Source organism: Ranitomeya imitator, chromosome 8 (genome assembly GCF_032444005.1).
Source record: "Ranitomeya imitator isolate aRanImi1 chromosome 8, aRanImi1.pri, whole genome shotgun sequence".
NCBI lineage: Eukaryota > Metazoa > Chordata > Amphibia > Anura > Dendrobatidae > Ranitomeya > Ranitomeya imitator.
Genome location: NC_091289.1, coordinates 9,213,873 through 9,235,266, shown reverse-complemented (window position 1 = coordinate 9,235,266; position 21,394 = coordinate 9,213,873). Strand labels below are relative to the sequence as shown.

General features: G+C 44.8%; 2 protein-coding genes across 6 annotated transcripts in view; one reads left to right on the top strand and one right to left on the bottom strand.

The window, feature by feature from the left end:
• IFT122 (intraflagellar transport 122) overlaps positions 1 to 13,462 on the bottom strand; it is a 59,859-nt gene extending 46,397 nt beyond the window's left edge. Inside the window, exons 1-12 of the mRNA XM_069736227.1 lie at positions 13,302 to 13,462; positions 10,402 to 10,468; positions 7,317 to 7,401; positions 6,236 to 6,314; positions 4,350 to 4,426; positions 3,994 to 4,060; positions 2,703 to 2,849; positions 2,539 to 2,614; positions 2,240 to 2,431; positions 2,017 to 2,155; positions 1,698 to 1,900; positions 1,410 to 1,547 (exon numbers count right to left, since the gene is read on the bottom strand). Of these exons, the coding sequence (XP_069592328.1) occupies positions 1,410 to 1,547; positions 1,698 to 1,900; positions 2,017 to 2,155; positions 2,240 to 2,431; positions 2,539 to 2,614; positions 2,703 to 2,849; positions 3,994 to 4,060; positions 4,350 to 4,426; positions 6,236 to 6,314; positions 7,317 to 7,401; positions 10,402 to 10,468; positions 13,302 to 13,360 (1,329 nt within the window). The 5' untranslated portion in view covers positions 13,361 to 13,462. The remainder of the gene's footprint in view (positions 1 to 1,409; positions 1,548 to 1,697; positions 1,901 to 2,016; positions 2,156 to 2,239; positions 2,432 to 2,538; positions 2,615 to 2,702; positions 2,850 to 3,993; positions 4,061 to 4,349; positions 4,427 to 6,235; positions 6,315 to 7,316; positions 7,402 to 10,401; positions 10,469 to 13,301) is intronic.
• Positions 13,463 to 13,538: 76 nt separating this feature from the next.
• On the top strand, positions 13,539 to 20,082 carry MBD4 (methyl-CpG binding domain 4, DNA glycosylase). 5 transcript variants are annotated; one of them, XM_069736231.1, is made up of 7 exons: positions 13,539 to 13,687; positions 15,801 to 16,028; positions 16,437 to 17,146; positions 19,110 to 19,244; positions 19,398 to 19,547; positions 19,629 to 19,732; positions 19,857 to 20,082. In XM_069736231.1, the coding sequence occupies exons 1-7, from the start codon at positions 13,662 to 13,664 to the stop codon at positions 19,932 to 19,934; spliced, it is 1,431 nt and encodes a 476-aa protein (XP_069592332.1). In that variant the 5' UTR covers positions 13,539 to 13,661; the 3' UTR covers positions 19,935 to 20,082. The 5 variants fall into 5 exon arrangements, with proteins under 5 accessions (XP_069592332.1, XP_069592333.1, XP_069592331.1 ...); XM_069736232.1 differs by lacking the exon at positions 19,629 to 19,732; XM_069736230.1 differs by having other exon boundaries at positions 19,629 to 20,082.
• Positions 20,083 to 21,394: the final 1,312 nt, after the last annotated feature.

Here is a 21,394-nt window from a genome sequence, read left to right as displayed (position 1 = left end):
AAATAATTTGAGAGAAAAAGATCAACACGGACCACGAGAGCAAATAATGGGGGTAATGGGGGCACGAGCTACCAACTCTTTGCAAAAAAAGTTAAGTACATTTGTAAAAACATGAAACAGTCGCACAGCGCCACCCAGTGGTCATTGAGTATCAGAACATTACAATGACTTTGTGGGAGAAGTTAATGTTGTCTCTTGTCACAGGAAGCTTTTGATAACCTGCAGGTTGTTCCCCAACCTCTTGCAATGTGTAACATTTAAGCAAATCCCTTTAAAAGCAAATGTAAAATATTTTTAAGTGAACTTTTAATATAATTCAGAATACACATTGTGGGACATCTATTGACACCGTGCAAATTTAGACCAAACAATCATTAAGATTCGATAAATTTATTAAAACATATCCTTCTGATGATAAATTTTGGGCAATTCTAAATGTCATCACCTACAGTATTAGTTGGCTTCCTTTGTCCGAATATTTTTGAGACAAATTCTAAATTTCTCCTTAACACCTTCCCTAAGGAGAACGTACTTGTAAGTCTCATGTCGAGTGTGTGTGCACAGCAGTATACATGGCGGATAACGGCTGTGGTATACAGCTGGAACCTGCCCCTAACAGCAGCGAATGGAGTGAGCTCCGATCACTGCCATTTAACCATCTAGATGCCACTGTCAATCTCTGACAGCAACACTCAAATGGTACTAATAAGCGTCAGCGTCCGATCAGACGGCCATTATCCCCCCGTCACACAATCAAGGGTGCGACGGAAGCTGGGGACCCACAATCCTATCTTTGTAACCGCCTATGGCTGGGCTTCATAGGAGATTTTTCATTTCAGGATATGCTGATACTGTAGCATTGCAGTATATAGTAAAAACAATTACAGGCTCAAGTCAACTAAAAAAAAATGAGTAAAATTTGGTTAATTTAACAAATAAGTATCCAAATAAATAACATACAATAGTTCAAATCAGATGCTTTTTCCAATCTAAAAAAATAAATAAATGCCACATTTGGTACTGTCACATCTGGAAAAGTCTAAGCTATGAAAATATAGAATTAAAAAGTTATTTCCTTCTTTAGAAGCTATCACCTATCCCACAGGTAAATGATAACTTGCTGATTAGGCAGGGGCTGCCGCCGGGATCTCCATCACTCCAGGGGGCCCATGTCTCCTCTGCGACTGGGGCTGTACTGAGATTATGCAACCACTTCTCCATTCTTAGGATTGGTAGTTGCACATGTTCACTACGGCCCCGTAAACACAGAAGATTATGGCCCCTCTATTCTCGGGATTGGTGGGAGTCTCAGTGGCAGTTTCATACATTTATCATTTGGCCGGTCAGTAGGTCCTAAATGTTTTTTGGGCACTCCCTTTAAGCATTCATAGCAACCAAACAGATATTACCTGTCCGTTTTTCAGTCCCACTAACAAGCCTTCCCGTCCAGCAGGGCCTCCGATCACCTTTATGTACCGGATTAAAGATTCCATCATCCACTCTCGCTCCTTCACACCCTTGAAGGATAAACACTGCAAACGCTTCTCCTGTGATAAGACAAATACATAAAGTACACACAACCTCCAACATACACGAACAGTAAAGATCAGTAACATAAATGATTCAAGAGACACGTGAAAAGATATAGCATTAAGATACTATGCAGATCAGTGTTTGTGGAGGATGCTGTCACTCACCTGGCACAGGATAACATGCTGGGAGCAAACCACAAGCAAATTACATTCAAACTGTTTGATAATTTTTTCTTTGACTCGGTAATGCATGTCGGCGGCATCTTCGGAGTATAACTCATAGATCAGGATCTTCTCGGGCATCTGAATGGCCAGTCTGTTCTTATAGATGGCAATCTTCTTCACCAGCTCCCGGCATTTAATCCGCACTGGATGAGAGCACAAATCACCATGACTATCCATGATCAAGGCCAATATCATCTAAGCGGCAGGTGTATAAATTGTGCACATAGTATATACGTGTATATTCAGTACTGTGCTTTACCTTTCTGCTCAGTGATGAGATGCTGGACTATAACATCGGTCATGCAGTCCCTGAAGGCGTATCTGTCTTTATACAGTCCGTGCACCGTGCTGAAGATCAGCTGGTAGAAAGCAAGAGTACCATCCTGACATCCAATGACCTGGAACATAACACACAAATATTGGGCTTATTACCCTGTCACGCTCCTACTCAGAATCTCAGATATTGCATTACTCCGCCTTACCACATAGTTTGAGTCAGGTTTAACTTTGCATGTCCACACCCAGGAGTTCTGCTCCCCGATAGTTCCCAACCGTACCCCGTCCTTTGTGAACAGAGACACCTGCCTGTCGGATCCGCTCAGGACGATATATTCACCTTTAGAGAAGTAGCTGACGCAGCAGGGATCGCAGCCCAGGGATCTGTCCTTCCCAACCTACAACACATAACAATAGAGCAAATGCTAATGTACGATGACGGTCTTGGAGGACAAGTACAGGAACATGGGACCTAAAAGCTGCCGGATTATCAGATGTGCTGTACCTGCTTGCCGCTAAGCTGATAAAAGGATAACTTCTGCCCCCAGTCTGCCACCGCCAAAATGTCGTTGTGCTCGTCTCTAATGAGAAACACTTGGATCGTTAAGACGTGCTGCAACCTACTGATTATATTACACCAGCACATAAGCAGATATCAGAAATACTCACTTTGAAGGGTTCCAGAAGATAGACCAGATCGGTGACAGAGATCCTCCAGGTCGCTCGATTTTTACTTTCTCCTCGCCATTCTTGTTCCTTATGCTTACGACGCCGTTGAACATCCCCAGAGCGAGATACTGTCCGTCATTTGTCCAGCTTGTAATAAAGCAAAGATGTGGAGTTATAACAGTCTGTGTGTGCGGCGGGGGCCCGTAATTAAGTACCAGGTGGGCTACAATAAACGGCGCTGAATTGACAACCATGCACAGTGACACAACAATATTAAAGTGCGCCCCCGAATATATAGGAAACCATTGTAGGTCAGGAGTGTGCACTACCGTCATGTTTCTAAATAGCTCATCGCAGAGACTGCTTCTAATTGACAGCACAGATGAAAGATGGCCCATCATTTTCTTCTCAGGAGAGATATTCCACTGCCACATGTGGGTGGTTGCAACTTTCTCCACTCTCCCCACTGAAAACACACGAGTCAAGCTGAGAGTTCATCTGGATGAAGAATCAGTCTCTCGTGTGTGACCAGTCTTAAGACCCCCAGCAACTAACTCTCCGGCTCCTCCATACACAGGGAGAGCTGCATATCTCTTGGTGGAGAATCTTTATCACACTCCTGCACTATAATCGTTTTCTCTATAATTAAAAGTACATTTTAAGGGGAACGTCATAAAAAAAGATTAAAAAAACTGCTTAGCATGTTGTAAAAAAAAGAGTCCTAGTCATCTCGGCAATTCGCTGCCTCCCCTGTTCTGATGATTCCTGGTGCCTCACCTGTCACTATAAATCCCAGTAGCTGATCACGCCATACTGAAGGGACCACTGCAGCTAATCACCGCTTGGCTGCAGAGGCCACGGGGATAGATGATGCATGAAGTCTCTTTATTTCCATGCACCTAATCATGCGGCAAGAAAGTCATGATCAGCTGTAGATACTGACAGTGACTAATGAAGAACTGGGAAGCAATGGTCCGGAGCAGTGTTTCTCAACTCCAGTCCTCAAGACCCACCAATGGGTCAAGTTTTCAGGATTTCCTTAGCATTGCACACGTGGTAATTTCATCACCTGCTCAAGCATAAATTCCATCACCTGGTCAGTACTAAGGAAATCCTGAAAACATGACCTGTTGGTGGGTCTTGAGGACTGGAGTTGAGAAACACTGGCCCGGAGCATCAGGGGATTGGGGGACATGTAATGACAACATGACTTATTTTTTACTTTACAATATTCTAAGCTATTTTCATTTTTTTTAAGGAAAACCCCCTTAATAACGTGAGGATAAGTTACCTGCAGCAGGTGATCTTACTGCTCACTTTATGCTTGGAAACCGACTTCTGCTCTGGAGACCAAAGTCCTAATAAAAAAAATACAATATAAAAAAAAACACTTTTTTCTGTGTCTTTCCACGGTTAGTAGAGGCTTTCCTTCTACTGCTGAAATATCTGGAGAATGTCAGAAAAAGCAAAGTGGAATTCTACATGCACCGCTCTGACCAGACTTAGTGATGATGGCTGGATTGATACGAAATGCCAGCAGGTCCTACTCTAGCTCCTCCGCCATCATACCTACATATTATCTATACCAGTAATGTACATGTACCCGGCTACAGAGGCCAAGTAATGATGTGACTGTGAGGGACTCACCGAAATCACTAGAGGAGCAGGACGCCAGCTGATGGGTGACCGGGTTGTAGGATACACACTGGATGGAGTCATTGTGCCTGAAGAGAGAAAACACATAAGAAGTGCACCAAGGAAACACACAACAGGTCTACAAGATGTTACATTGTGGGATTCTAACACAAACTTCCTATAAATACTAGGTTAATAAGGGTTTTTCTTGACTTTATTATCGATTTAATATCCTAGGTAAGTAGATAGCACTGAACACAATAATGGAGCAGTGAGCGTCAGCCCCCGATGCCACCATTCTTTTTTTTTTTTTATAAAATAGATTTTTATTGAAAGCGAATATGAACAATACAATTTATGCATTTTCCAGTATATTACAAAATTTTAACATTTTCTAAACCCCCAACAATCCCAACAAAACCCAAACCTCCCCCTCCCCTGACAGCTCATACCCAGTTATACTTTTGTTACCAGTATTGATGGCTCTTTGAGCCATTTGACTCACTTATGTCCGCTTGTTCCTTTAGCACTCTCTACCTTTCAGAGGCCCTCATCCTCCCATTTCCCATAACTACTCATCCCAGCTCGAGCCACGGAGACCACATTTTGTCAAACGTTTCTATTTTCCCACGTCTTTTGTAGACCCGATGCCACCATTCTACCTGTCAGTCTCTGACTATATCGCTTGCAGTGCCGAGCCGCAGTCTGCACAATGAACACACAAGAGAAGAAAGTAGGAAAATGGGGGCGAGGTGAGGAGCATGTGGTCTTCTGTTATTCATTACTTTGTGAGGTGCTGTGGGGGCCGTCATACTCGGTGCGAGGATGTGGGAACATCATATTGTGGGGACAAAGGGGACTTGCATTATACTGTGTCTGGAATCACTGCGCAGGAATTATACTGGGGGCTTCATGTGGGGTCCTCATAATGTGCATGTGAAGGCTGGATCATACTGTGTGGGCTTCATACTGTGTGAGGGGGTTACTGTGCAGGCGTTATACTATGGGGGTTAAGTACTGTGTAATAATACAGTGGGGGCTTTCTGTGGGGTCCTCAGTGGGTGTGAAGGATGTTGTGGGGAAAAATTGTCTGGGGGAATTCACTGTAGGATACCATACTGTGTGTAGAGGGCATTTTGGGGGACATCATACTGTATTGGGGCTATAAAGGGGTATCATAGTGAGTGAGAACACAATATGTGTGAAAATACACGTTCCTTGTGTTTAAACGCTGGGAGGTTTGCTCTATTGTGACTATACCCATGTGCCCCGACACCTCCCACATACAGATTCTTGCTACAGGCTCTCATGATTTCTATGGATGCCTCTTGCTATGGTCCCATTATTATTACGGCAGCATTTTTTTTTATTGGTCCTTGTCCCTAGTCTTATACTTACCCGCCGCTATCTTCACCTTCTATCTCCAGAGTCTCCTGGAACGAGCCGAAGGTCACTTTTCAATGCAAGTCTATGAAAACCTTGTTCCGGCCTTGTTCTGGCTCTCACAGACTTGCATTGAGAAAGCTTGACATGTAACGTCTGACTTGTAACGTCTGGCTAGTCACAGGATGCGCCACATGACCAGAACGGCGCTGAAAACAAGTGAAGACGCCAATGGGTTAGTATGAGAGTACGGTTAGGGACCTTAAATTAGAAGCAACCCTGCAGCACTGAAAAAAAAAGCAAAAACAAAAGCACTGGAGTGGTGCTTTAAAGAACGACACTTAATCTATTTACATCTGATATTAGGGTTATATTACACATCCGTGTAATGTACGGACCCCAGGCTCCCCCAGGGTGACAGACATTCTCTGCCAGTCCCCAGCCCTATAACCTCTATATGTGGAGAACCAGCAGGCATAGCTGTAGAAATATGTGGCTCCCGATAACAGACTTACGTATACTTCAAAATCCCCTCCAGATCTGATGTCCAGATGATGACACTTTTATCAGCAGATCCAGATGCAAATCTTTGTCCTGAAAGCACCAAAAATTAAACAAGGAGGTAAGTGAGGGGCTCAAATTAGGAATTTATTCCTACATAGGACACACAGAAGGAAGTAGTAATTTCTATCAAATATATCAGGACTACTCTTCTTAAAGTACAAAGATGTGAAGGGATATTGTCTTCTTTGCTGGAGGCTGTATATGTAACATATTTTTGGAGGAACTAAACCCTATGTTCTCTCATTCTGACTGATATCTATAACCCTGTATGTAACCCCTTTTCCCATGTACAGCACCATGGAATTAATGGTGCTATATAAATAATAATAATAATCTGAGCACTGTGTGCATATTGAGGTAGGACCCCACGGCATCCCCAACACTGGATTACATCGTGTACTGTATACTACTTCTATTGGCTCTTGTGTCTAGATAGGTTGCTCCAATAGGGGCTGATATATAGGGGGCCATGATATAGGGAACCCTTGTGGGATATTGTGTATCTATATTCTAAATTACCTTTTTGATAATACCTCATTTACTTTTGACTACATTGACATCCCTATAGGATATGTGGGGATTGTCATATCTCATTTTTTCTTTATTGCATATGATATCTTATACCTACTATCTATTGCATCTATCTAGATTATTGTATCATTTACTGTATATATGTATATATATTCTTGATAGATGTATGCACTCTATTCTTATGTAGGGTCATTTAGGGCCACTTTGAGCGGGGGCGCCGCATCATTTACACTAGGGTGCCAACCTCCACGGACAGGTAGGGGTATTGTAGGACAAAAAGCAGGGACGATAGAGCTAATTTCCTAACCTTACACCTTTGGATATATATTTATCCTCAAAATGAAAGAAAATTGCACTGTCAAATGTACAGACAGAAAACAATAAAAACAAACATCAGGATCCAGCAAAGTGTAAAATGTCTGATCTGTGATCACTGTGCGCTGCTGTGCTCTGAGGTTATTCTGCATCTCCTCGGTATATGGTAGTGATCTGGGCATTCACCATCTTTAGCGTAGGCCACGCAGTACACCATGTCCTTGTGCCCCTTCAGAGGCTGCAGCAGGGTCCCGTCTGATGTGTCATACACCTAAAAAAAAAAAAAAAAAAAATCTTAAAAGAGCATCTAGAGCAGCTAATAAGATAAAGCCCATTACACTGTATAACATAACCCTGGAGATAATGCTATTTAAAGGGAGATTCTGGGTTTTATGTAAATCACTGTGAAATGAAAACGTCCACAACTTTCTAATAAACTTTGCTTCAATTCCTCATAATTTCAAGATCTTGGTTTAAGTAAATAGGGACATTACTAGATACATGAAAATCCGTGTGGTTTGTGTCTGACACCAGGGCCCGGTAAAACACGGCTCAATGCTTTACCCTGCAGCTCAGCTCCATTAGCTTGCAGAGATGACCAGTGACTTTAGCTACACTGTCTATTGGGGGAACCTGAAATCCACTTTCTGTCTCATCAGGTTGCTGATCTGTCCCCCCCCCCACATGCTTTAGGGTCACATTGCGTTAGTGCAACCCGTTTAGCGCTAGCGGGTTGCGCTAACGCAATGTTTTTAATGTGGCCGCGTCCCGGGGTCGCGGTAACGTCCCCGCTCTCGCAGATCCCCGATGATTACCCTTGCTGGAACTGCAGGTTTCTGTTCCCCAATCTATTTCAGGGTAGTTGAAGTCCCCCAAATAAAGACATGAACATGAAGAGGACGTCCATGCTGCTGCTGATAAGAGCCCCCCTGAAAGTGAGAGCCGACACTGCAGGAATGGCGACAGCACAGGAGGCGAGTATAAGCTTTTTTTTTTCTTATCGGTGCCAAACATGGGGTGTGAGAAGGTGCTGTCCAAGTAGTGGACAAAATCTTTAAATGATAACCAAGGCGGTGGAAAACAACTAAGAAGCCATGTAAGGCAATGTTCACACATCGCGATTTTTGCGGCTTTTTTTTTCTGCTAGCAAAACCAGCTACAATAAACACGTGTTGCTGCATTTTTGGTGTCTTTTGTGGATGCTTAGAGTTTAGTATCCCCCCAAATGGCAAAAAAGAAAAAGTAGGCGCGCACTTACCCTGTTGCGGTGAATATCACTTTATTAGGACATATAAACAAACGGATAGCAGGGAGGGATAGGGTCAGCCACGGACAACGATCGTTTCGTGCTCTACGGCACTTCAACGGGTCTCTACTATTGGACTTTGGATTTAGTATCCCCCCAACCCACTCCAAAAAAAAAAAATCATGATGCAACTTCCTTAAGGTTTTTGCACCAAAGACGCGGCAAAACCCGATTTTGCATTTTTCACACTTACCCATTGTTTCCTAGGGGTGAAAAAACACTGCAAAAACTCTCAAAGAAGTGACATGCTGCAGCTTTAAAAAAACACAGCAGTTCACCAAATCAGTCAGGAAAATAAAACCAATGTGTGTGCATGAGATTTCTGGCTTGGCTGGTACTGTAAAAAGCAGCTGAAAATTAGCATAAAAAAAGCAGCAAAAAACAATTCCTGGCCTTTCCTTGTCAGCAGAGAAATTCTATAGTGCCTTCAGACAAGGTTCAGACAGCAGCACATAGTGTTTCCCTCAGAACACAGTCATTCTACATGCTCTTCATGCCAGGAAAAAAAACATGTAAAAGTCCTAACATCAGCCTAAGGCCGGCGTCACACACAGCGTATGAAAATACGGTCCGTATATTACGGCCGTAATACGCTGAAAAGTCCCGAAAATAGTGGTCCGTAGCTCCTCTGTAGGCAGGGTGTGTCAGCGTTTTTTGCGCATGGCATCCTCCGTATGTAATCCGTATGGCAGCCGTAATGCGTGTTTTTATCGCAGGCTTGCAAAACCGACATACGGCTATACAAGGGATCCATGTGTAAAAAAAACAAAACATATATACTCTCTCTCTCTATATATATATATGTCAGTAGACACATCTATGTATATATATTATTACTTCATACAGTGCGAGATAGCAGAAAGCCGGTAATTCAATTACCGGCTTTTGCCTTTCTCCTTCCTAAACCCGACATGATATGAGACATGGTTACATACAGTAAACCATCTCATATCCCCTTTTTTTTTTTGCATATTCCACACTACTAATGTTAGTAGTGTGTATATGCAAAATTTGTCCGTTCTAGCTATTAAATTAAAGGGTTAAATGGCGGAAAAAATTGGCGTGGGCTCCCGCGCAATTTTCTCCGCCAGAGTAGTAAAGCCAGTGACTGAGGGCAGATATTAATAGCCTGGAGAGGGTCCACGGTTATTGACCCCCCCTGGCTAAAAATATCTGCCCCCAGCCACCCCAGAAAAGGCACATCTGGAGGATGCGCCTATTCTGGCACTTGGCCACTCTCTTCCCATTCCCGTGTAGCGGTGGGATATGGGGTAATGAAGGGTTAATGCCACCTTGCTATTGTAAGGTGACATTAAGCCAAATTAATAATGGAGAGGCGTCAATTATTACACCTATCCATTATTAATCCAATACTAGTAAAGGGAGCAGCGTCCGCGGCGCGCCAGGAGACACCGGCGCGTCGCTAGCGCGTGCCGAACATGGCACGCGCTAGTGCTGCGCGTTCCCATTGCCGTGAATGGGCGCGCTAACGGACGCGTTGCACGGCGTTAATTTCGCCGTGCAACGCTGTCTGTTAGCGCTTTCCCATTAACGCAATGGGAACCAAGCCAGTACTGCAGCTCTTCTTGTTCTGAGTTGCTCAGATCAATGCATGGAGATTTCTATTACCCCAAAGACTGAGAGTTTCTAAAATATATCAGGAGGCAAAACCGACACGGAGATAAACCGCGGCACATGATTCGAGGGGAGAGGCTCGGATACCATAAGGATGTGATTACACGTAGCGACTGGCAAAGGCCAATATGTGACGGCACTGATACAGTGTAATGTGGCGCTGAGTCCCTGCGCGGTTTCCCACCGTGATTGCACTTTACAGAAGCAGCATCACGTCCTTTCCGGTGTGTTTAATGCGCGGTTTACCCAATTCACATGAATGGAGCGGATCCCCGCTGCCACGTGTGAACCTTCCCCATGGATATATCTTCTCATACACTTATTACGTACCAACACTTTGTTTCCTGCGGCCACTATCAGCTGAGTCCCGTCAGGCTTAAATGCGAGGTCATAAATACTGGAAAATAAGAGGACGCAGCATTACGGGAAAATAAGAGGACGCAGCATTACCGGAAAATAAGAGGACGCAGCATTACCGGAAAATAAGAGGACGCAGCATTACGGGAAAATAAGAGGACGCAGCATTACCGGAAAATAAGAGGACGCAGCATTACCGGAAAATAAGAGGACGCAGCATTACGGGAAAATAAGAGGACGCAGCATTACGGGAAAATAAGAGGACGCAGCATTACCGGAAAATAAGAGGACGCAGCATTACTTGCCATCATTCTTATTCCCTTCCTATAACCTAGATGTGGATGCCGGACTAAGGTCCATGGCACTGTGCCTGCCAGACATAGCTGTCTACAGAGCCACAAGGCTGAATAGCTGCCACAATACGCACAATCAGCCCTTGGGTGGCATGCTGGGAGTTGTAGTTTGTCCACAGCCACGGGTTATACTCTGGCCAAGCATTTCCCAATGTCAAGAATCTGGATAAAATCGATAGGACGTCCTAAATCAGTTTTGTCTGGTCTTTAGAGATGATCTTGGCCCCCGGGCCACATCAATAGTCCACGACCAGGAACCTCCATACCGGGTTACTATGCAGCTGAGACCTCCGTACCTGGTTACTATGCAGCTGAGACCTCCGTACCTGGTTACTATGCAGCTGAGACCTCCGTACCTGGTTACTATGCAGCTGAGACCTCCGTACCTGGTTACTATGCAGCTGAGACCTCCGTACCTGGTTACTATGCACCTGAGACCTCCGTACCTGGTTACTAAGCAGCTGATACCTCCGTACCTGGTTACTATGCACCTGAGACCTCCGTACCTGGTTACTAAGCAGCTGATACCTCCGTACCTGGTTACTATGCACCTGAGACCTCCGTACCTGGTTACTATGCAGCTGAGACCTCCGTACCTGGTTACTATGCAGCTGAGACCTCCGTACCTGGTTACTATGCACCTGAGACCTCCGTACCTGGTTACTAAGCAGCTGATACCTCCGTACCTGGTTACTATGCACCTGAGACCTCCGTACCTGGTTACTAAGCAGCTGAGACCTCCGTACCTGGTTACTAAGCAGCTGAGACCTCCGTACCGGGTTACTATGCAGCTGAGACCTCCGTACCTGGTTACTATGCAGCTGAGACCTCCGTACCGGGTTACTATGCAGCTGAGACCTCCGTACCTGGTTACTATGCACCTGAGACCTCCGTACCTGGTTACTATGCAGCTGAGACCTCCGTACCTGGTTACTATGCAGCCGAGACCTCCGTACCTGGTTACTATGCACCTGAGACCTCCGTACCTGGTTACTATGCACCTGAGACCTCCGTACCTGGTTACTATGCAGCCGAGACCTCCGTACCTGGTTACTATGCAGCCGAGACCTCCGTACCTGGTTACTAAGCAGCTGAGACCTCCGTACCTGGTTACTATGCAGCTGAGACCTCCGTACCTGGTTACTATGCACCTGAGACCTCCGTACCTGGTTACTATGCACCTGAGACCTCCGTACCTGGTTACTAAGCAGCTGATACCTCCGTACCTGGTTACTATGCACCTGAGACCTCCGTACCTGGTTACTAAGCAGCTGAGACCTCCGTACCTGGTTACTAAGCAGCTGAGACCTCCGTACCGGGTTACTATGCAGCTGAGACCTCCGTACCTGGTTACTATGCAGCTGAGACCTCCGTACCGGGTTACTATGCAGCTGAGACCTCCGTACCTGGTTACTATGCACCTGAGACCTCCGTACCTGGTTACTATGCAGCTGAGACCTCCGTACCTGGTTACTATGCAGCTGAGACCTCCGTACCTGGTTACTATGCACCTGAGACCTCCGTACCTGGTTACTATGCACCTGAGACCTCCGTACCTGGTTACTAAGCAGCTGATACCTCCGTACCTGGTTACTATGCACCTGAGACCTCCGTACCTGGTTACTAAGCAGCTGAGACCTCTGTACCTGGTTACTATGCAGCTGAGACCTCCGTACCTGGTTACTATGCAGCTGAGACCTCCGTACCTGGTTACTATGCAGCCGAGACCTCCGTACGTGGTTACTATGCAGCCGAGACCTCCGTACCGGGTTACTATGCACCTGAGATCTCCGTACCTGGTTACTATGCACCTGAGACCTCCGTACCTGGTTACTATGCAGCTGAGACCTCCGTACCTGGTTACTATGCAGCTCAGACCTCCGTACCTGGTTACTATGCAGCTCAGACCTCCGTACCTGGTTACTATGCAGCTCAAACCTCCGTACCTGGTTACTATGCAGCTCAAACCTCCGTACCTGGTTACTATGCAGCTCAGACCTCCGTACCTGGTTACTATGCAGCTGAGACCTCCGTACCTGGTTACTATGCAGCTCAGACCTCCGTACCTGGTTACTATGCACCTGAGACCTCCGTACCTGGTTACTATGCACCTGAGACCTCCGTACCTGGTTACTAAGCAGCTGATACCTCCGTACCTGGTTACTATGCAGCTGAGACCTCCGTACCTGGTTACTATGCAGCTCAGACCTCCGTACCTGGTTACTATGCAGCTCAAACCTCCGTACCTGGTTACTATGCAGCTCAGACCTCCGTACCTGGTTACTATGCAGCTCAGACCTCCGTACCTGGTTACTATGCAGCTGAGACCTCCGTACCTGGTTACTATGCACCTGAGACCTCCGTACCTGGTTGCTATGCAGTTTTCAGTCCTCCATATCTGGTTGCTAGGCACCCATGAACCCTCAGCTCCCGGTTGCTATGCACTTTTACACCTGAAGCCACTGGTTGCTAAGCACTCGCAGCTCCTCGGTCCGCCTGCAGCGCCCGCGGCCTCCTTACCACTGCTCCACCTTGTCCCGGTCATGGACCTTGTCCACCCAGGTGGGTACGGCCCTCATGGCTCCGGTTTTCTGTGGTTCAGGAATCCGTTACCGTTGCTCACCGGACTCCGGTGTCACCACAACAGACAGGAGATTATTACCATACTGAGCCCCGCCCCGTGTCCTAGCTCACACAGCGCATGCTCCAACTAGACAGGTATGCGGGGAGCATGCGTAGTCAGGAGCGCTGATCAAGTCACGTGATTCTGCAAGGCTCAAACATGGCTGCGCCCATCCAGGACTGGTGACTATAAGCTGCTTCTTACTGCTGGGCATCAAGAACGATTGATAGCAGGGAGGAGGCGCTGCTGGCGATCAGATGGGCAGGATGAGGCCTAGGTGCAGGTAATGTTATGCTGTATTGTTATTTTTCATATTTGTGCACAAAATGGAAATAAAATCATAAATAATAATAAAGTCCCGTCATTAGGAGTAATGATGTGCCAGTCTGACCCAAGAAATCCTCAGTGATTGTCAGATCTGAAGTAATACAACTTTCGAATTGATTATTTTCCCTTTGCAGTTAATAACTCTGCTTGCTGTCAGTGACACGACATCTCTTGTCTACATTGCAATGCTGTGAACGTGTCATGCTTCTCACAGCTGAGGGTTTGTTCCTTTGTATCCAGTATAAACAATCATCTGTGGGGTAAATGCCTGTTCATCTGCACCAGTCTCCCTCCTCATGATACTTTGTTGCGCTGAGACGTTGTGGGGTCCAGAATAAAATGTCTGAGTGCAGGAAAAGTGCAACCAAGTATCAGGAAGGTAGGAGATCTGTGCAGATGGTGTAAGTATCCGGAAGGAAGGAGATCTGTGCAGATGGTGTAAGTATCAGGAAGGAAGGTAGGAGATCTGTGCAGATGGTGTTAGTATCAGGAAGGAAGGTAAGAGATCTGTGCAGATGGTGTAAGTATCAGGAAGGAAGGTAGGAGATCTGTGCAGATGGTGTTAGTATCTGGAAGGAAGGTAGGAGATCTGTGCAGATGGTGTTAGTATCAGGAAGGTAGGAGATCTGTGCAGATGGTGTAAGTATCAGGAAGGAAGGTAAGAGATCTGTGCAGATGGTGTAAGTATCAGGAAGGAAGGTAAGAGATCTGTGCAGATGGTGTAAGTATCAGGAAGGAAGGTAAGAGATCTGTGCAGATGGTGTAATTATCAGGAAGGAAGGTAGGAGATCTGTGCAGATGGTGTAAGTATCAGGAAGGAAGGTAAGAGATCTGTGCAGATGGTGTAAGTATCAGGAAGGTAGGAGATCTGTGCAGATGGTGTAATTATCAGGAAGGAAGGTAAGAGATCTGTGCAGATGGTGTTAGTATCAGGAAGGTAGGAGATCTGTGCAGATGGTGAAAGTATCAGGAAGGAAGGTAGGAGATCAGGACAGACGGTGTTTACTCTACAGCCTCAACTGTTCAGCTACAATTGTAACAAACCTTCAGCTGTGAGAAGCATTAGCAGGCGGTTTCCACTCACTAACTGCAAATGGAGATCTTGATCTGCACTGGAGAACTGAGAAGCAAAGTGTATCGCTTTTTTTTCTATGCCCTATTGATATACATTATGGTCTCTGACACTTATCAGAGGTTGGTAATTATATTTTTAATTCCGGTGCACCAACCTCTGGGTCCGCCACCAGTCTAAAGAGTGAAGGGGCCACAGGTCTGGTTTCACGCGTCGTCCCCGTGTATAGTTTCCCTGCACAGTGGCGCTCCCAGCCACCAGACTGTGTGGAGAATTACGGTCAACCCTATTCACATAAAGGAAAAGACCACCTTAAAGGGCTTTTTTTTTTAACTTAATTGCAAGTATTTTGGGATAAAAATAATTAATACTATTGATTTTCATTAACAATGTTTGACTTCAATAGCTTCTATGCTGCGCTGACTATTGTTGGTTCCAGAATGATTTGACTGAGAATCCATCAGTGAGCTCGTTCTACTGGGGACTTTGACTCTCTCTTATGTGTTCCTGAGCTGTTCTCAGCTAATTTATGGTCACATGAACGTTTAGATCTACTTAGATGTGGTCATAATTCCATTTTGGAGAGATCACAAAAAGACAAGTAAATGAAATACAAATTCCACTTCGACATTAACTCGCTAAAGGATTCTTAGTTAACTCGTTTGACAGACAGCCATGTGGATGAAAAGAAAGCGCTCAAAAGTGTCCAACGCTGCAAAATCTTTAGTGAAGCTCAAAATACATCCACTGTAGCAAAAAAAAAAAAAACACCTCCCAAAGTGTCCACTCCCTTTAATATGCCACAGATCCCAATACAAGGAGTCTCCAGGAGAAACAATATAGGAGGACGCATCTCCACACCACAGCTGTATTCCTTATGTTTCTTTGGTTCCAGAGGTTGATTCCTCCTTGAGGGAGGAGGGGATAGGGGCGTAAACGTTACCCCCTTCTGGGTTTGTCCACATTCATCTTACTTTTATTTGCTAATTTCTTCCAGGAAAGCGGCTAAAGATCCTGTGGAATCTGAAGCTAAGGATCCTGTGGAATCCGATGTTCTGCACTCACAAGGTGCTGCAGTGAATCCCTGCACTGACACAGAACTACCCAGCGATGACGGAGATTCTGGGCCTGACGTCCTGGATACAATTCCCGAGGGCTGGAGAAAAGTCATAACCCAGAGGAAGTCCGGAAAAACAGCTGGAAAATACAATGTATTATTTGTGAGGTCAGTCCCGTACAACAAGCAACTCACAGCTGCTGTGTACACTTACTGTGAGTCTCCAGAGTGCGGACGTCAGCAGTGTAGATGTGAATCCAGCTCTGGGTTGCGAGAAAACATTTACTAAGAAGCTGCAGCGCTGATCTATGTGTGTCTTTCACTCTCCTCCCTCCATTGGCTTCAGCATTCAGCTGTAATCTGATTCCTCAGTGAGCTGGCAGTCTGTCTTGGTCATATATCAGCAGAGAGAATAATGAGTTTAGGATGCAGGGAAGAAATAGAAGAGGCTCATAAGTGGAGAAAGGACTAGATTTCTCTGATAAGATATACTGCCAAGATTTTTCTATGCTCTTGTATTACGGGAATATTGCTCTATTGCACAGGAATAAGTTATTTCCTTGACTTGTTTCTCAGCCCCCAGGGGACCAAACTCCGATCAAAATGTGCCCTGGTCAAATATCTCCACGTCAATCACATCAAGGTCAAGATCGAAGACTTTGATTTCTCAGCTTCACCACTGAAGCAATTCACAAAGTGTGAAAGGCAAAGAGCGGCCAAGGGGAATGGAGCTGCAGGGAAGGACAAAGAGGAAGGACCAGCGGTCTGTGATCATGGGACCGAGGCTTCATACAATACCAGGACTGCGCAGGACGCGGAAGACAATAATGTCACCGTCCCGGAAATAGAAGTCAACACGAAGAAAGGCGGTGACCGGAAAAGAGTAAGAAGTGTCAGGAGGGCATCGGCAAGACAGCTAAACAGACCAAGGAAGCGTTCGGCATCCAAGCAAGAGGCTCAGATACAACAAAACACATCCAATCAAAGGGTTAATTCAAGGAAAAGAAGCAAAGAACATGGAGAGGATTTGATGAATGACCCCCAAATACTGTCGCCTGTTGACTCTGAAAAGATGGATAGGTCCATAGACCGGACTGAGACGGGTAGGCCGGAGGAAACCCATGACCAGTCCGTGTCCTGTGCTTTACAGCTGCCGACTGACACTGAGCAGGAGGGAACGGCAAGTGATTCCCACCAGGATAACAGCGACTCCGATCCCATCCCAAGATCACAGGTGGAGAAGAGGAAGACCAGCCCGTACTTCTCCAAGAAAGCCAAACGTGAAGGTTTGTGCTGATTTCATCTATGTGTCTATAAAGTGTGTGTGAATCATATATATACAGTATATAAGATTCAGCATATGTGCAATAATACTGGAAAAAGCGATTGCAGCAGCAGAATAGTGAGTGCAGCTCTGGAGTATAATACAGGAGGTAACTCAGGATCAGTAATGTAATGTATGTACACCGTGACTGCACCAGCAGAATAGTGAGTGCAGCTCTGGGGTATAATACAGGATGTAACTCAGGATCAGTAATGTAATGTATGTACACAGTGACTGCACCAGCAGAATAGTGAGTGCAGCTCTGGAGTATAATACAGGAGGTAACTCAGGATCAGTAATGTAATGTATGTACACAGTGACTGCACCGGCAGAATAGTGAGTGCAGCTATGGAGTATAATACAGGATGTAACTCAGGATCAGTAATGTAATGTATATACACACAGTGACTGCACCAGCAGAATAGTGAGTGCAGCTCTGGGGTATAATACAGGATGTAACTCAGGATCAGTAAGGTAATGTATGAACACAGTGACTGCACCAGCAGAATAGTGAGTGCAGCTCTGGGGTATAATACAGGATGTAACTCAGGATCAGTAATGTAATGTATGTACACAGTGACTGCACCAGCAGAATGGTGAGTGCAGCTCTGGAGTATAATACAGGATGTAACTCAGGATCAGTAATGTAATGTATGTACACAGTGACTGCACCAGCAGAATAGTGAGTGCAGCTATGGAGTATAATACAGGATGTAACTCAGGATCAGTAATGTAATGTATATACACACAGTGACTGCACCAGCAGAATAGTGAGTGCAGCTCTGGGGTATAATACAGGATGTAACTCAGGATCAGTAAGGTAATGTATGAACACAGTGACTGCACCAGCAGAATCGTGAGTGCAGCACTGGGGTATAATACAGGATGTAACTCAGGATCAGTAATGTAATGTATGTACACAGTGACTGCACCGGCAGAATAGTGAGTGCAGCTATGGAGTATAATACAGGATGTAACTCAGGATCAGTAATGTAATGTATATACACACAGTGACTGCACCAGCAGAATAGTGAGTGCAGCTCTGGGGTATAATACAGGATGTAACTCAGGATCAGTAAGGTAATGTATGAACACAGTGACTGCACCAGCAGAATAGTGAGTGCAGCTCTGGGGTATAATACAGGATGTAACTCAGGATCAGTAATGTAATGTATGTACACAGTGACTGCACCAGCAGAATGGTGAGTGCAGCTCTGGAGTATAATACAGGATGTAACTCAGGATCAGTAATGTAATGTATGTACACAGTGACTGCACCAGCAGAATAGTGAGTGCAGCTATGGAGTATAATACAGGATGTAACTCAGGATCAGTAATGTAATGTATATACACACAGTGACTGCACCAGCAGAATAGTGAGTGCAGCTCTGGGGTATAATACAGGATGTAACTCAGGATCAGTAAGGTAATGTATGAACACAGTGACTGCACCAGCAGAATAGTGAGTGCAGCTATGGAGTATAATACAGGATGTAACTCAGGATCAGTAATGTAATGTATATACACACAGTGACTGCACCAGCAGAATAGTGAGTGCAGCTCTGGGGTATAATACAGGATGTAACTCCGGATCAGTAAGATAATGTATGAACACAGTGACTGCACCAGCAGAATAGTGAGTGCAGCTCTGGGGTATAATACAGGATGTAACTCAGGATCAGTAATGTATGCACACAGTGACTGCACCAGCAGAATAGTGAGTGCAGCTCTGGAGTATAATACAGGGTATATTATGTAACCTATGTATAGAATTCATCACTGATTACGCAGGAATCACGTTTGTGATTTTTTTCCTGTCATTGAACCTCTTCCTATCTAATTATATAAGCCACTAATAATAATAATAACTATGTTTTCACTATGTGTAGATTGTAAAAGTATTGTTATTTTTCCTCCGCTCGCAGCTATGGATCCGCCTCGGAGGAAAGCTTTCTGTAAATGGACTCCTCCTCGCTCGCCCTTCAATTTAGTGCAAGAAACGCTCTTTCACGATCCTTGGAAGCTTCTCGTCGCCACCATCTTCCTGAACAAGACGTCTGGTGAGAATTCGTCACATTTACTGCTCTTCACTTCCCTTCCCCCTTTCCCCTCACAGCTGTATAACTGGGAGGTGCCACTCAGGAACCCTGGAAAGCTGGGTGACAGCCTCCGGTGGGTGCCGAGTTATCACCTGTCACCATCTGTACTAATAGGAAAAATGGCCGTCCCCGTCCTGTGGCGCTTCCTAGAGAAATACCCGACCCCAGACGTGGCGCGAGCAGCCGACTGGAAGGAGATGTCTGAACTTCTGCAGCCGCTCGGACTCTACGAACTCCGAGCGAAGACGATCGTCAGGTTCTCGGGTATAGCTGAGCACAGCCGTGATATAGCGGGGTCTGCGGCGGGGGAGGGGGCACTCATCAGCCCTGTGTTCTGTAATGCAGATGAATTTCTCACAAAGAAGTGGCGCTATCCCATCGAGCTTCACGGAATCGGAAAATACGGAAACGACTCGTATCGAATCTTCTGTGTGAACGAGTGGAGAGAGGTGCGGATCCCGCCGGATCCCGGATACAACGTGTCCATCAGGACTGTTACTTCTATTGTAATCCTGCTGTTTTTTATTCCCTTTCTATCCCCATAGACCGTTTTATTTTGTGTTTTTTTTTCAGGTTCGTCCGGAGGATCACAAGCTGAACTCGTACCACTCCTGGCTGCGGGAGAACAAGGACGCGCTCGGATTAGGCTGACGGCTTTATACGGATACGGCGCCATTATCTCTCCTATGTCACGTATTGTGTCATTTGTCACTTTTATAAACGTTGTATCTTTTATATCTGTAAAATATTAAATTGTTATAAAACCTTTTGTACAATAAATGTTTTATACCATTGAAAACTTTTTTTTTTATATAATGCATTAACCCCTTCACTACATATGACATACATTAACGTCATATGTCCTTTTCGGGTGGCCCGCATCTTTCCCTGCAGATGATGGTTGATTTAATCAGCCATCATGTGCCCCTAACAGCCGCGGGTGGAGTTGTTAACCTATTAAATCCCGCTATCCATCTCTGAAAGCAGCATTTAACATGCACCTTCAGGGGGAACGCGCAGTTCCACACTCCCAACAGTGCTCCTGTAATATGATCGCGCTGCGTCAATGGCTTGTCATGACAGCTGAGGGTCTGCTGAAGACCCCCCGTTCTTTCATTACGATCCTCCAGTGAAAACCAGCCAGTAGGAGGTCGTGATTTACCCTATACCAAGAGCTGAATCCCCGCAGTGCATGGCACAAGTGATCAGACGATTGCAGCTTCAAGTCCCCTAAGGGGATTATTAAATACAGTACAAAGTGAGAAAATAAGTTTTTAAAAATATGAAAACAAAAACACAAAAGTTAGAATATCGCCCACCTTTAGCCCCATTAAATATAGTACAATTTAAAAAAAAAATAATACACATTTGTTATCGCCGCATTCAGAAACATTGTATCTACCCAAAGTGGTATCGATAAAAACATCAGCTTTGTCCCAGCCCCAGATCCCCAGAAATGAAGGCTTTATGTAAATGGTGACAAAAGCAAATTTATTAATTTTTTTTTTTTTTTTACAAATTTATGAATTTTTTCACCACTTAAATATAAAAAAAAACTATATATGTTTTGCCATCTGCGAACTCGCACTGACCGGGGGGTCGTGTTCCCAGGTCAATGTTACCATATAGTGAACATGTTAATTAGGAACCTTTTAAAACCAATTGTGGCATTGCACTTTTTTTTTGTAATTTCAACGCACTTGGAGTTTTTTTTCCCTGGTTTCCAGTACGGTATATAGTATAATCCATCATGTCACTGAAAAAGAACAAAGCCCTCATACGGCCATATTGACGGAAAAATAAAAAATGATGGCTCTAGGAAGAAGGGGAGCAAAAAAACGATAGCGGTAAATCGCTATGTCATGAAGGGGTTAAAGCTGCTTCATCTCTCCAAGTGGAATATTGAAATAAATGTATTTAATTCTTTTTTTTTATTTTTATTTTTTAAGAAAACTTTTTCGATCACCCACATTTTCTAGTTTTAAAAACTAAATCAAAAGGCAAAGAAAAAATAAATGTGTCTGGTATCGTCCCGTCCATAAGAATCTGATCTATCAAAATATTTATCTTTTTTTTTTTTTTTAAATGTCATAAATGCAAATAAATAAATA